Source organism: Aspergillus flavus, chromosome 8, assembly GCF_009017415.1.
Source record: "Aspergillus flavus chromosome 8, complete sequence".
NCBI lineage: Eukaryota > Fungi > Ascomycota > Eurotiomycetes > Eurotiales > Aspergillaceae > Aspergillus > Aspergillus flavus.
Window position 1 is genome coordinate 2,895,140 of NC_092403.1, and position 14,300 is coordinate 2,909,439.

The 14,300-nt window shown below is 47.6% G+C and overlaps 7 protein-coding genes and 1 non-coding gene across 8 annotated transcripts; 3 read left to right on the plus strand and 5 right to left on the minus strand.

Annotated features, from left to right (window-relative positions):
* Positions 1 to 140: 140 nt before the first annotated feature.
* Positions 141 to 2,328, plus strand: F9C07_2175941 (short-chain dehydrogenase). The gene is made up of 5 exons (XM_041295669.2): positions 141 to 865; positions 924 to 1,104; positions 1,168 to 1,281; positions 1,332 to 2,073; positions 2,208 to 2,328. The coding sequence occupies exons 1-4, from the start codon at positions 329 to 331 to the stop codon at positions 1,466 to 1,468; spliced, it is 969 nt and encodes a 322-aa protein (XP_041150836.1). The 5' UTR covers positions 141 to 328; the 3' UTR covers positions 1,469 to 2,073; positions 2,208 to 2,328.
* On the plus strand, positions 2,306 to 6,420 carry F9C07_2175950 (ferric reductase like transmembrane component-domain-containing protein). The gene is made up of 2 exons (XM_041287706.2): positions 2,306 to 6,096; positions 6,142 to 6,420. Exon 1 carries the CDS (start codon positions 3,779 to 3,781, stop codon positions 5,756 to 5,758), a length of 1,980 nt encoding a protein of 659 aa, XP_041150835.1. The 5' UTR covers positions 2,306 to 3,778; the 3' UTR covers positions 5,759 to 6,096; positions 6,142 to 6,420.
* On the minus strand, positions 5,985 to 6,293 carry F9C07_12973 (uncharacterized protein; the record flags this gene model as incomplete). Its single annotated transcript, XM_071507928.1, has 2 exons — positions 5,985 to 6,096; positions 6,142 to 6,293. The coding sequence occupies 2 exons, from the start codon at positions 6,291 to 6,293 to the stop codon at positions 5,985 to 5,987; spliced, it is 264 nt and encodes an 87-aa protein (XP_071367528.1).
* F9C07_2197175 (ankyrin repeat-containing domain protein) lies at positions 6,421 to 8,039 on the minus strand (the record flags this gene model as incomplete). Its single annotated transcript, XM_071509405.1, has 2 exons — positions 6,421 to 7,917; positions 7,998 to 8,039. 2 exons carry the CDS (start codon positions 8,037 to 8,039, stop codon positions 6,826 to 6,828), a joined length of 1,134 nt encoding a protein of 377 aa, XP_071367529.1. The 3' UTR covers positions 6,421 to 6,825.
* Positions 8,040 to 8,110: 71 nt separating this feature from the next.
* Positions 8,111 to 9,728, minus strand: F9C07_1959085 (proline racemase family). The gene has a single exon (XM_041287701.2). The coding sequence runs from the start codon at positions 9,318 to 9,320 to the stop codon at positions 8,283 to 8,285; it is 1,038 nt and encodes a 345-aa protein (XP_041150833.1). The 5' UTR covers positions 9,321 to 9,728; the 3' UTR covers positions 8,111 to 8,282.
* A 131-nt stretch (positions 9,729 to 9,859) lies between these two features.
* Positions 9,860 to 14,152, minus strand: F9C07_2287751 (phosphotransferase family protein). The gene is made up of 8 exons (XM_071510929.1): positions 13,799 to 14,152; positions 13,486 to 13,743; positions 13,375 to 13,426; positions 13,224 to 13,321; positions 13,020 to 13,171; positions 12,601 to 12,973; positions 10,920 to 12,542; positions 9,860 to 10,859 (listed from the first exon to the last, which is right to left on the minus strand). Exons 2-7 carry the CDS (start codon positions 13,640 to 13,642, stop codon positions 11,620 to 11,622), a joined length of 1,755 nt encoding a protein of 584 aa, XP_071367530.1. The 5' UTR covers positions 13,643 to 13,743; positions 13,799 to 14,152; the 3' UTR covers positions 9,860 to 10,859; positions 10,920 to 11,619.
* Positions 10,191 to 11,156, plus strand: F9C07_12970 (P-loop containing nucleoside triphosphate hydrolase protein; the record flags this gene model as incomplete). The annotated part of the gene is made up of 2 exons (XM_041295668.1): positions 10,191 to 10,859; positions 10,920 to 11,156. 2 exons carry the CDS (start codon positions 10,191 to 10,193, stop codon positions 11,154 to 11,156), a joined length of 906 nt encoding a protein of 301 aa, XP_041150832.1.
* Positions 14,120 to 14,203, minus strand: F9C07_t236. The gene has a single exon. It is a non-coding gene; the product is annotated as a tRNA-Lys (tRNA).
* Between the last annotated feature and the right edge of the window lie 97 nt (positions 14,204 to 14,300).

Consider the following 14,300-nt stretch of genomic DNA (forward strand, 5'->3'; position numbering starts at 1 on the left):
GTTGGTTAGGGTCGGAGCTGTCACGCTGTAACTCCGATCAGTCTAACTCGATTCGGTTGCAGGTCGAACAATAATTCGGCCCAAAGCGGTAATAGATCGTCTACATTATGTCATATCCCTGATTCTATACACATATTCTACGCAGCTTGTGAAAAGACAATAACCGACAATTCGGAAGGTCTCAAGTCTTAGAGCGTATTTACGATAAGTCCGATATAGTACATTGCTTACTGTTGGTCCTGTAATGAAGAACTGGGAGATATAAAAGGCATATGGCTAACCTCTGACTCGGACTCTACACTAATATATTCACAACGCTCAATATACAATGATGCCTCAATATAACGCCCAAACCACAGCTGAAGAGGTGGCAAATGATTGCCGTGCATCCATTGCCAACAAAACTATCCTTGTGACCGGTGTTACTCTTGGAAGTCTTGGTGCCGGCTTCGCGACAGCGATTGCAAATTACGCACCGTCCCTTTTCATTCTCGCCGCGCGTGATGTAACGAAAGCTCAGCAAACAGCGACGGAGATCTCGATTATCAACCCTTCCGTGAAGACCCGTATCCTGCACCTGGATCTAGGCTCCCAAGTCCAAATCCGAGAGGCAGCAAAAGAGGTTCTCGAATATGAGGAACATATAGATGTACTGGTTAATAATGCAGGGGTAATGGCACCACCTTTCTCACTGACTCAAGATGGCGTGGAAAGCCAATTCGGCATCAACCACATCGGCCATTTTCTCTTCACGAACTTGATTATGAGCAAGTTGGTAACACCGGGAAAATCCTCACGGGTTGTCAATATCTCCAGTGATGGTCACCGGCTAGGGCCTATTCGTTTTGATGACTGGAACTTTGACGTAAGTTGGATGCACTGGGATGGAAAACGTGAAAACAAAGACTAATTGGCCATAACAGGACGGTAATACGTATGATCCTTGGCTGGCTTATGGCCAATCAAAGACAGCGAACATGCTGTTTTCTGTATCGCTTGCGCAGAAGCTTGGTACCAAAGGCCTCATATCGGTTAGCCTACATCCTGGTGTTGTGAGTACGCAGATTCTGAGGCATGATGTTGACGAGTCGGTTAAGGCACTAGGTGAGAATCCACTACTTCAAGCCCTAGCCTGTCATCGTCTGTTTAGCTGACATGGAATATTAGTCAAATGGGATCGTATCCAAGGCAATCGTCAGTGCTGGGATGGGTTTAAGTGGAAATCTATCTCACAGGGCTTGGCAACACACGTGTTTGCCTGTTTTCACAATTCAATCTCAGGTGAGCGGTCACATGAGGGCTTGATCTGTATCATCCTAACCGGGGTTCAGAAAATAATGGCGGTTATCTTGAGAACTGCAAGTTTATGGAACCGGCCGAAATTCGTTGTTGGGGTCGAGATCATGTAGAGGCGGAAAGACTATGGAAGTTGAGTGAGGAAATTGTGGGACAGAAGTTTGACTACTAGTCTTGCGAAGGCTGTGAATTTCTGCGATGAGGTTATGTGTCTCGAGTAGATGAAACTGCCATTTGCTATTATTACATTAGGCATGAGTCGGTATAGATGATTTTCGATATTCTGTGTAAAGACCTCAAGTACTCGATCTCAATGGCAGGTTTATTAGCACTCGAGATGCCTGATACAGCTCAAGCACCAGAAGGTACATCCTGCCAATCTTCCAGGCAACCAATCATATTCCAGATGACTCCTTGCTCGTGTCTTAGACGCATGATTAATCAACATCACGCCAAGATTACACTACGGAGTAGAAATATCCCCAGTGGGGAAGTTATGACCAATACCGTTAGGTAGAGGACTCGCGCCGAGTTCCCATACGAGATAAATCATAACTAATACAAGGGGTTCTTGTCAGGAGAGGCCAAGAATCCATAGATGCTCCTGCCGAAATATTACTAGCCGACATAGGTATTTACTGACTGTATCTACTGTGAACTCACCTAGATTACCTTTCGTCGCGAGATCCAAAAGCAGTCTCAACTTCTAGCTGATCCTAGAGACACCCACCGAGGTATTGACGAGGGAGACGCCACACGCCGTCAGGAAAGTGTTGGGTGAGTTGATGGTTATTGAAAGATCCCTAGTATTGTTTTTGTTTCTTTTCTTTTTCCGTTGGGACTGAAGTAACAGCGAATTGGGTAAATTGGGTAATTAACTTATGATTGCCAACATTATCTTCATGTCCTAGACGATTGAGCGGGATAGCAACAACAGCGGCGATATAGACAAGCTCAGAAGGCATTGAAAAATGCATCTGACAAAGGCGCCCTCTTATTCTGCTCTACTCCCGACAAAGACCAGGATAACCAGTCAGTCACCCATTTTCTTTTCCAATGTGGCGATTCTAAAAAAAAAAAAAAAAAAGAAGGATTTTAGGATTGGTGCAGCAACACAAGATGGAGCTCTCTGGCAAAAGGCCGGAAATCAAGTCGACTTTATCTTATCAGGAGATAACATCGGGCTTAGAAAAGATGATCCAGACCTCCGAGGATCAGACGCGAAGACAGGATCCTCAATAGCCACAGGCTTGGCCACCGGGCTTGCAGCGCTTATTATTCACTGTGTCAGGCTGGGTGCCCTTTACCATCAGCACAGTCAGGTCAATATGACAGGAAGGGTGACGGTGCGCGAGTTTCAAAAGATTCAAGAGCACGAGTACATAGCGTTCGAACATATCGCAGGTCGCGGCAAACCTGACAGAAATTATATCAGAATTCGCGTCGAGTCGTTTACAAAAAGCCCTCTCAGAAGCTTACCGAACCATCCGAAGATTGCGACCTATTGTGGAAAGAGATCGCAGAGATGGCTCGGGAGCTTGTTATAGAGAATTGAAGCAGCATCCCTCACCAGGGACCTTCAAGGCCACATCGGGCCTATAAGGTGGTAATCACTTTCTCTCATGCTGTGGCTGTGGTTAAATGTTATTTCAGAAGTTTCTGAAAGGGAATACCCTTGGACCCGAGAACATTGCACTTCTTATGTCCGTTACACTTATTATTCTAATGCAGTTTGCTCCCCATAAGTAGCAAATATCTTTCATTTAGGTCTTAACGAACTTTTCTCCGACATCAAGTGTATCATGTGATTATTAAGAAGCAGTCATGCGCGTTTCTTCAATCATAGCAGCTTCATTGCTGTATATTTGAAGCTTTCTACATCAACGAACGATGGAGAATAAAGAACACAAAGGCTTTCAGCCTTGTGCTTCAGGTGTCAAGATGATTAATGAACCATCGGGTAAATGACCCTGTCCAATCCGGCAGTCTCCGGCAAAACCCTAAGCGGCCATAGCGCCGATTGGTGCATTTCTACCGGGACGGTGGGTACTCCGTCTGATCCAATTTGAGCAGATTTCGATTAGATTAACTTCCGGCATGGCGCCAAGCTGTGTTACACAGGGATAATATTCGGTTTCGTCAGGCCAAGAGCCGAAAGCGATTCGCCTTTATACGAGTCATTTGCTGTAGGTGCTCCCAAGAATCGATGAATCCCAATTAATCATACAGTTATAAACTTGACACAGACCAAGTGGCCCACTGTCTCATTACCAGACAACTGCAAATCAAATAGTTCTGGCCATGACGGTCTTGGCATTGCACTTGAGCACATTTTCTCCTTGGCAGCCCACTTTTTAACGTATGCGTCTTAACGACTTTTCGTGACGGTGGGTACACTTTAATATGGACATCCCCCGCAGCCATCCAACATGTTCTCCTTCCTCCTCTCCAGAGTCCAGCAACGTTCGTTCTATCTCTCGAGATGCTCTCCCCACGCCATGCTGATATCCCGGATAGTGGCCCCGGCGTTGAACACCACTGGGGATACCTTAATCGTCAACTCCCCTGTACCAGTGGTGTGGAAAAGTGTGCATATTTAGATACGGTCTATCATAGTCATGATTTGTCGGTGCTCTATAGCGCTATTTTCTGGGCGACCATTCTTGGAATTATATTGCTTTGCTTCATCGGCCACTACTGCAATCCCATCTCACGGAAGTCCACGTCCTCGTGCGTTCAGAAAGAGGGCGAAATTGAACATAGATCACAGAGCTCATTTTATCGCATGAGAAGATCACTGGGTTCGATATACCACCGCTATTTTGTCCAAGAATCTTTGACCCTTATATTCGGCCGCACCACTCGTTTCAATATCCTCATCCTCGCCATTCTAGCCGGTTATCTCGTCATCTTTAGCTTTGTCGGAATCGTCTACAAAACATGGTACATCCCCGTCAAGGGGACTAATTTGACTTCAACTCCCAACGGAATTGGTCCGTGGGCTGATCGAATTGGAGTTCTCGCATATGCCTTAACGCCTCTCGCCGTGCTTCTGTGTACTAGGGAATCCCTCCTTTCCCTCTGTACGGGAATACCGTACCATCACTTCAACTTCCTTCATCGCTGGCTGGGCTGGATTATTTACCTTCAATCTGCTCTTCACACCTTTGGCTGGACCCTCATGGAGGGGAGGATGTACAAACCACAACCCTCAACATGGAACGCTTTTATAGCTCAGGAATACATAATCTGGGGCGTCGTGGCCATGATATTCCTGTCATTCCTAGTCTTCTTCAGCACCAAATGGGCCATCCGACTCACTGGATACGAGTTCTTCCGCAAGGCACATTATGTTGTCGCCATGCTTTACGTGGGTGCTTGCTGGGGACACTGGAAGCAACTTTCATGCTGGATGATCGCTTCTCTGGTCGTGTGGTTACTTGATAGAGGCATCCGGCTCTTGCGCACTTTCCTCACGCACTTCGGCCCGCACGCTTCAGAAACTTACTCCTTCTGGGGTCTGCACATTCCCAAAGCTCGCATGACCTCCTTTCCGAACGATGAAGACGGAGACGTCGTCCGTCTGGATTTCGAGCATGACCATAGTCCTTGGGAAATCGGTCAACATTTTTACCTGTGTTTCCCCGGCCTTAGTATCTGGCAATCGCACCCCATGACACCGTCCTCTGTCCCTGGCGGGTCGAAGCAGTCGCATACTTACATCATCCGCGCGAAGAACGGCTTAACCAAGGATTTGGCTCACATGGCCCGTCAACCCCAGGGATCAAATTCAGAAGAACCACCAAGTACATCCATCGTTCTTTCTGGGCCATACGGGCAAACCATCGTCGACAACGATCTACACTGCTCGGACGACATCAACCTCTTCTGTGTCGCAGGCGGCACAGGAGTGACATTCGTCCTTCCCATCTTACAAGCCATAGTCTTGAACCGATACTTCTCCACCCGGAGAAGTCTAGTAGAACTCATCTGGATCGTCCGCCGCAAGTCAGACATGCGATGGCTCAGCGACGAATTGGAAATATTTCGTACCGCCGCACAAGCATGCACCCACTTCCGGATCCGGGTATACGTTACCCGCGAAGACGACCGAGCCAATGTTCGAAACTCCTTCACACCACAATATATCACCGATTCTGAAATCAAGAGACCTGTGTCTACTGTTTCTCACGAAACGCATCTGTCGGATAGTCCATTCTCTGTGCATTGCTTGCGTCCCGGCAATTCCGATACCTCGGTACACCCAGATGTGCCGGCGGATTTGACTGATTTCGTTCAACGCACTGTTCACGGTCCAACAAGGGTTATTGCCAGTGGGCCGACGGGGTTGATCTCCTCGCTTCGCACGACTGTGGCCTCACTTAATGATCCGGGTCAGGTGTGGAAGGGTAATGAGAGATATGATGTGGAGTTGGTTCATGATGATCGGTTGGAGTATTGACCTATTTTTTGTCGGGTTTGCTTAGCGCTTTTCCGTTCTTTAACATTTTGTTGTATATATTGCATTGCACTGCATCACTTTCATGCCGGTCATGAAATGTCCATGCTCAATTCGTTCCTGTATATACCCATACGCACAACACTTTCAATTGACAAAGTCAATCAGCATTTCAACTAAACCGCAAGAACTACCCTATACTAAACCCACAGAAAACTTCAAATAGACACTAGTGCTGATTCTCTTCACCCTCCATCTCCATATTCCGCACCCGACCCTTCTGATCCTGCTGTTCCCTTCTCATATCTCCCACAACCATCGGCGGATCGTTATTCGTCCGTCTATTATGTTAACATCGTAAGAAATATAAAGGATGCTCAACATACGTAGTAGTCCATGAATTCTCATAATCACCATATAAATCCCAGTACAGCTCTTCTTTATCTAGGAGGTTTTGAAGGTCCTCTGGGAGTGAGGAATCGCGGCGATGTGAGGATTTGTTGGTGGATTGATTGGATTGGTCGGAATGGGAGGACATTGTAGGTTCGATTTGGCTTTAATATACGATTTACAGGATATTTTGGTGTAATGGGATTGTAACCTTTGTAAGACAGCTTAAGTTTTAGAGGTGATTTGGCTTATTATGGTTAGGAATTGCATTAGCAGACGTTTATATAGGAACCGGTGAGTATGACTTCATAGCTTGGACAATAAGGCTAACGCTGTAATTTTGCCACAATGACATTGTCTTTCATGTTTGTCCTTATAAGAAGTTGCTTTATATGAGGGGTTTATCTGGGATGTGGTCTAGAACCATGTCCTTTTGGGAGGGTGATGTCAGGGCCGAGTTATCTCCGAGTTAACATCGTAGGATCTATTCTCTCTCATATAGAAGTGATATCAAATGCGCATTTCACGTAGAAACCCTGGGTTTAAAACAGGATATCTCACTCAAGAGACACCCATCCATCGGTCGATCAAGTGTATCCCACATTAACCAACCACATGAACACCTCCACCAAAACCAATCACCCAACCTACATCAAGACACAAAAGAAGAAAAACCAACGCTACCTCCCCAAAAGAACCCCAACAACATCCTCAAACCCATTCTTCCTCGCCTCCACAAGGGCTGTCTCGCTCCACTCTCCTCTCGCCTCAACATCCGCCCCCCTCTCCACCAAAAACCGCACAATATCCACAAACCCCCTCCCAGAAGCCAAAACAAGCGGCGTCCCAAACGGCCCCGCCAGGTTCACATCTGCCCCGGAATAAACAAGCACCTTGACAGTATCAAGGTGTCCCGCTAAAGTAGCAGCAGCTAGCGCACTCCCACTCGGTCCCCTACTATTCACCGGAGCACCAGTATCAAGAAGCGCTGTGACGATATTCGTTAGACCAAACGATGCAGCGTAGTAGATCTGATGCTGATGACGGATTAAACTAGACCCATCTGTTCCAGAGAAAGGTGTGTAACCATCCAGAAAAGCCGTCCAGTTGAGGTAAGCTGTTTCTGAGCCCAGGAATCGGAGGATTAGGGCTGTTAGCTCGGGGTCTGTTTCTGGGTGGGCTAGACGGGCATGCACGGCCCAGTAGTTTGTTGCGTAGCTTAGTAAGTACGAGGTTTTGATTTTGCTGGGAGTTGTGGTGTAGGGTTCTGTGAATTGGAGGAGGTAAGTGAGACTGTCCTTTGCGATAGTTGTGTGGGATGTTGCTTCTGTTATTGCGAGGTGGTTTTGTGCATTGCTTTGGAGGATTTCCGGAGATTGGAGGTATTGTTTTATGGTTGGGTCGGTGAAGTGGATTTGGTGTTGGTTTGGTTTGAATTCGTTTTCGGGGGGAGGGTTAGTGGGGATTGGTGGTGTGGTTGCTATGAGGGTGTCTGGGCATATGGTGAGGATGGATCGTGGATTGGAGAGGCGTTTCTTAACGTCGATCCCGGTTTCTGAGATGGTGACTAGTTCAGCGAGTTCTTCGATGTACAGGGTTCGGGTTGAGTATGCGAGCCATTGGACGATTTTTGAGATGAGTTGGATGTTTTCGGTGGGCGGGACTTCCTCTGCTGGGGAGTTTTGTTCTTCTGACGAGCCTGGATCATCTTCTGATAAGCCAGGAGTAATATATCGTATGACGTTGAACGACCAGGAACTGCTCGCTTTGCGCTGATAGAATGAGCCTTACAGGTCAACGATCGAGTACACTGACCACCGTCTGGGAGAGTAACTCCGCACTGCTGCTCTACGTTGACGGGGACGGATTGGGTGTGCTGGTTGGTGGGGGACATTTTTGGGTAGGATTTATTATTTCGGCATGGATGCATGCGAATAGGGAGTAGGTGAAGTTGAGAGATATATGTACCGGGTACTATTAGGCAATGAAAGCCTTGTCGATCGTTTCAGCCTTGCGTTGATCATCGTTAACCCCGCTGTGGCTTAGCATACAGCCAGCCAGATATTGACCCACTTATATGACCCAGAGGGCGTTGCAGCTAGATATACCTATCTAAGATTGTAGTGGGTAAACAGGCCTAGTTTGGTGCCATGTGCCATTGGTCTCCTACTCTAAATCCTTCTGGGAAAGGGTCCGTTGAATCCAGGACAATCTGCTTAAAGCTTGTTATCCAACCTCGACCCTTGACCGTAGGCAAAACAGCCTTGTAATCTCCGACCATGGACGTGCCACGTATGTGGCATATGAACTCTGTGCCTATAATACTCCGGTGTTTGAAGACCTCTCCTTCGGCAATTTCGCCCCTTGCATGCATAACTGCTAACCTCGCACATGTTCCGGTGCCACAAGGACTACGGTCAAATCTCCCGGGGGAGACGACCACAGTGTTGACAGCAACCTTCACTCCATCTTCGATTTTGATAGGCTCTGTGTACTCCAAGACACTGAACCCTTTGATACCAGGGTTTTCTGGATGGATAGCAGTATAAGAGGCCTCCACTGCACGTTTGATGCGCTCGCCAATTTCGATTAGCTGGCGAGCGTGGGAGTTGTCTACTTTCAAGCCGACCGATGCAGCGTCAACTAACACGTACATCATACCCCCGTATGCGATGTCCACAGACACCTCGCCGATTCCTGGAACTTGAACTTTAAAGTCTAGTTCGAAGACAAATGCAGGGACGTTGTTGAATTCCACCGTCTTGCACTTCCCTGCCTCACATTCCGCCGTGACAGTTACTAAACCAGCGGCAGTATCCAAGGCCAGTTCAGTGACGGGCTCTTTCATGGGTATCATGCCCGTTTCTAGTAAAACGGTTGTGGTGCAGATGAGATTTGATCCTGACATTGGCGCATACTCTTCGCTCTCCATGATCAAGAAGCCAGCGTCTGCACGCGGATCACAAGGTGGGAGAAGAAGATTGGTGTTCATAGACGATCGGCCTCGGGGCTCATTGTGCAGGAATTGCCGTAGATGGTCATACTTCGTTGAGATATGGGCTAGCTTCTCGTACATCGTTTTCCCTGGAACATCGAGGACACCGCCGGTAATCACATCCCCAACCTCACCTTCAGAGTGGCATCCAACCACAGTTAGCGAGCGCGAAAAAGGCATGGTTGATCAACGGCCCAATTCTTCTGGTCGATAGCGGAAGCAAGACAAGTCACAAGTAATCAAGGTGTTGAAGTGTAGGACAATTTGTGTAGAAGAATTTGTGCGAACAGGAATCTCTTTCTAGTTTATATCATAACCACTCAGTATTTTCAACTTACACCACAGAGCCACTTAAATAGAAAGAATCAGGATCTTATTGTCTATCGATTTGACCCTTTGGTTATAGACCTAGATTACTAGATAATACGGAATATCGCCGATTGGATATGATCACCGGGTTAGCGGCACATTGTGGCAGGTTGGGAAGGTAATTCCGGATCCTATTGTAAGCGGGTTTGAAAGTTGGCGCAGCAGCGGGATAACCTTCTAATTCTAGTGGGATAATAAGACATCGTATATGTTGGTACTAGGTAGAGCATTCCGTCCAGCGGCCCTAAGTGGGCCGGAAGGAGGGTTCTTCCGGCCGCTAAGCGGGTCCCTGCCCACACCTAGGTAGTAGTAGTCAAAAAGCTAGCCTTAGATAGGATAGTATAAATTCCTGGAAGCATCAATGTCATATAGACCGATAGTATATACAATTCTTGCTCTTACCCTTCCATCCTGGTCGAATCTCCTTTATCTCAGGATTTAGTGAATCGCTGTATGTTCAAAACACACCAAAGTCTTTTCGTATGAAGATGGATATATATATCTCCCTTTCCACGCCCCCAAACTTTAGGCCCCCAACCGCATCCGGACACGACACACTCAGGCCCCCAATCGACCCGCTCTAAGAATCATGCGACCGATCATAGCTACTACTTATGATGTGGAAGACCTCCCCAGGGTTCTTTTTATGCTCACGCCAGCTTTACCTTTTTTTGAGCCCCAATGTACGCCCTCCAACGATTACTCTATGGATTCCCCGCGCCGGCTCCGCACAAACGCACCAAGCCCGTCGAGGTGCTTTGCTTGGGCATGCCACGCACCGGCACCGAGTCATTAAGCGTGGCCTTGCGAACTCTGGGCCTGCAAACATACCATGGCTGGGACTTGGTCTTCGAGCCAGATGGCAGCAAGCTGCAACTCTGTGCGGAGCTAGTGCGGCGGAAATACAAGGGGGCTCGCGATGGCGACGTGCACATTAGTCGCGCGGAGTTCGACATTCTCGTCGGTGATAGTCAGGCGGTGGTTGACTCGTTATGTATTTTATTCGCTCCCGAGCTGCTCGCCGCCTACCCCGAGGCCAAAGTGGTCCTCAACGTGCGTCCCGATTCCAACGCCTGGTACCGGAGCATCAATAAAACCATCGTCGAAGAGGTCGATCAATCATGGGTGATATGGGGGATGCAGTGGTTCTCCGCGGAGTTTCATTGGCTGTACAGTCTTTACTTAAGAGATGGATATCCAGGCATCTTTCACAGTGGCACCACCCAAGACGGTATCCAGCGAAACGCAAAGTGGGTGTATCGCGACCACTGCAATATGGTTCGGGGGATGGTGCCTAAGGAGAATCTGCTGGAGTGGTCCGTTGAGGATGGCTGGGAGCCGCTTTGCAAGGTATGGATGATGAGGAAGAATCTGGACTTTTCTCAAAACGATAGCTAATGACCGAGATAGTTTCTCGACAAGCCTGTTCCGAACGAGCCCTTCCCCCGAACCAATAATCCAGGCGATTACGCCGAGCGCGCAGATAAACTCATCAAACAGCGCCTCGCGCAATGTCTGCGCAACTTGACTCTCACCGCTGTCACTCTAGGAGGGATTACCACTGCCGTTGTGATATGGTGGCAGGGACGCATCCCGAAGGTGACGAGGCTGGGTGATCTTCTTGTGCGGTTCACTAAAATGACCTAGAATCACTATATTATCAGTTGAGGGCTTACCGATCTAGGCGCTAATTTAGCTCTGCCGTATTTTAAATGATAAGGATTTATTCTATCTCTAACTGTGCGATAGTCTTACAGGTGATTCGGCATCCAAGCTCGCCGGAAGATTCGAGTCAGATTCATAGGGTCGCCGAAATCAATGGTCTTATGTTGTCATATGATTGAAGGAGAGGCAGACAGTATTTAAGCTGTATAATTACAGTAAGAACCCTTGGAATGATCACAGTCTGGTGCTTCTGAGTGGTCCTCACCGTGAGCGTTGATACAAGCACCTTTAATTTCAAATATATCATACTATGTAAAGAAGATGAATCACTGCTACCTAGCTAAAGTACAGAATAGGGACGATATGTGGGTATAATATAACTGTCTCCCTCCCTCTCTACTCTCCCCAGGGGGTGAGGAAAGACTAATGAAAATAAACTCAACATTCATGCTTCACTGGCCCGGTCCTGATAAGGCCAAATCTTGTCCATCCACTCTCTCTGTTCCTCGTCCTCTGCTAACGACATGAACCTTTCCTTTTGTGCGTAGTTTGTCTTCTGCACAACCTCATAGTCCTCAGGATCAACAATCCCATCGCTTGGCAAGATTCCTGCTCCTTGAAACTCTTCCATGAGTCCCTCAATGTAGTCACGGTTCTCCATCTCTTCGTTATGCAAGTTTCTTTCTTCGTCTGTGAAGGAGATAGGGCAATCCGCTGCAGGTTGGATTTCCGCCCAATGATCCACAACTTCCATCAATGAGGAGCGTAACATAAAGACCTCTCTCGAGGACCAAGCCCCGCTTATTGATTTTAACGGGAGAATAAGAGGTGACTTCCACGTATCGTTATGACACATAGCAGCGTAGTGTCGCTGGTTCTTCTTGGCAGTGCAAACCTCGTAGTACTTCTGGCATAGGGCGCTCTCATAGAGTTTATCTGCCTTGAGCTTATCCTTCTGGAAGAACGTCTCGTAGCCCTCTGGCTTTTCCGGCATCACCCAGCCTAGTGGGAGTGGATTGATGTGCCGAGCCATCCGAGGTATCTTAGCTTGCAAGAGCAGCGGAGCAACAGTTATATTCTGCCAGTGGATTATATCAGTAATCGTTTCTGTGTCGAGGTCAACGTAGATGTTGTTAAGATGGAGGTCACTGTGCCACAGTGTCGGTTGCAGGAGATCTGCAGTGTCAGGTTCACAATGTGTTATGTGTGGAACAATCCGCAGATACTTCTCGATAAGGTCGATGTATTCAGTGGGCATCTCAAAATCGGTGTTGCTTCGGTAGTAATTCATACGCGGTTTTGCATACTGCATTGCCCACGTTCTCTCGTTGGTACCAATGCTTGTCGCATAATCGGATAAGTGGTGCCCTAAAAGATACCATAAGTCAGGAAGAAAATAAAAATACTTTGGAAATTAACGACTTACAAGGACCTCGATTTAGTCCCATCTCAACCCGCTCATCAGACCAAAGAATTGGGTCCACGACTGGGCCGACGCAAAACTTCTTTAGGTCATCGCCATAAAGCGGCAACTGATTCTTGGAACATTCTCTGGGTACATCTTCAGCATAATAGATGCAGCCGTGTGCAGTGAAAGGCACTGTCGCTAATTTTGCCTCTAATTCCACCACTTGCCTTATAAATTTGTGCTTAGAGGGGGTCGGGAGTTGATACCACACATCACCGAGAGCCGTCCCTTTTGCCTTTTCCATGATGATATACTCACTTCTGACCGGGTTGGAGGAATTGGAGCTCCAACCTAGCACCTCCGGAACAGGAAGACCCAGAATTGTTCGCGCCTTCCTAGGTTAGTTCCAGTGTCTGTCTCGCGAATTCAGATCTCACATATTCCATCGTTGCAACTTCACTGGCAGTAGTGAGGGTTCTGGGCCCAGCATTGGGATTTGGCAGTTTTGCGACCACCTCAGACCCATTACTGAACGTTAAAAGAAAGGCCTTATTATAAAGCCCCTCTGGGCATTTCATCACGTGGTTACCTTGATATATCCTTAGCAAAATCATAAAAAGGGAAGGTTTTGGGAAACCTACATCTAGCATCACTACCAATCGATCGAGGAGCTACATCAAGAAGCTCTTGAATATCGAACCTCTGATATCGCTGTGAAGCTTCCTCGGTGTCATTGGACCTGCTGTGGAGTCAATAAGCAGTCAAGCATAGTCGTTAGGAGCTGAGACACACAGCCATCGCTTGGTGGTATATCTGTAGAAGTCTTCTTCTTGAGCCGCAATCACTGTGGGAGATTATGATAAGAAGAACGCACAATAGTATACATTCCGAGTGTCCTCTTACCGGTACCATCTTTCTTCTGTAAGTATAGTAAATCAGAGGGTATCGCTTGGTTTCGACTATGGAATGGTGCCATTTGTCTGCTGAAGTGACGGTAGGTAGATCTAGAAAGGTATTTCCTCGGGGCCGAGATTAAAAGCCCCCATGACCGATTTCTCATGAATGATTCCGGCTAAAGTGGAGAACAAGGGTATGTTGACCTAGGAAGAGTGAAGTACCAGCCGCGCGGAGGACTTGATTGGTGTGAACGTCATCTAGGCGCTGAACAGCCCGCCGTTAGTGACTCGGGACTAACTACACGATTCGATAAATATACATATGGACAACCCGATATACTCTCACCTGTCCCTGAACACATCGATGGGGGTGCGGGCGACGTGCGTGCAAGAAGGTCTCGGGGTGGCTTGCATCATGCTGCTAGAAACCAACCAAAAGATTCAGGCTAGGAACAAGACGGTATGTAGCTGAACGCGGAGAATGCCGCGAAACCAGGGAAATTAGGTGAAGTGACGAGAAAGCGTTTCAGCTACCACAAGCCAGATGAGTAGAAGCTTATAGCGTTACGGCGGTCATACATATTAATCCAGAGCGGCGGTGGGAAGGAAAATAAAGGTGCAAAGAAAAGTGCAAAAAGAGAAGCCGAACGCGGGGGTCGAACCCGCAACCTTGAGATACCGTGATGACTAAGAGTCTCACGCTCTACCGATTGAGCTAGCCCGGCTACTTGTTGAAGAACACTTTGTTCTTTGGTTATATAAGCCTAACCGCATTTTTGTACTTCACCCGGCTTAGATAGGTCGGATAAGAAAAACCAGTAC

What these genes read in the sequence shown, in the direction of transcription:
- F9C07_2175941 (XM_041295669.2), top strand. Translation starts at nt 329, where the DNA reads ATGATGCCTCAATATAACGCCCAAACCACAGCTGAAGAGGTGGCAAAT. An exon ending in TTGATGACTGGAACTTTGAC is followed by an intron (nt 866 to 923) that starts GTAAGTTGGATG and finishes TGGCCATAACAG; the next exon opens with GACGGTAATACGTATGATCC. An exon ending in CGAGTCGGTTAAGGCACTAG is followed by an intron (nt 1,105 to 1,167) that starts GTGAGAATCCAC and finishes ATGGAATATTAG; the next exon opens with TCAAATGGGATCGTATCCAA.
- F9C07_2175950 (XM_041287706.2), top strand. Translation starts at nt 3,779, where the DNA reads ATGCTCTCCCCACGCCATGCTGATATCCCGGATAGTGGCCCCGGCGTT.
- F9C07_1959085 (XM_041287701.2), bottom strand. Translation starts at nt 9,320, where the DNA reads ATGCCTTTTTCGCGCTCGCTAACTGTGGTTGGATGCCACTCTGAAGGT.
- F9C07_2287751 (XM_071510929.1), bottom strand. Translation starts at nt 13,642, where the DNA reads ATGAGAAATCGGTCATGGGGGCTTTTAATCTCGGCCCCGAGGAAATAC. An exon ending in AAGTTGCAACGATGGAATAT is followed by an intron (nt 12,974 to 13,019) that starts GTGAGATCTGAA and finishes TAACCTAGGAAG; the next exon opens with GCGCGAACAATTCTGGGTCT. An exon ending in GGGACTAAATCGAGGTCCTT is followed by an intron (nt 12,543 to 12,600) that starts GTAAGTCGTTAA and finishes GGTATCTTTTAG; the next exon opens with GGCACCACTTATCCGATTAT.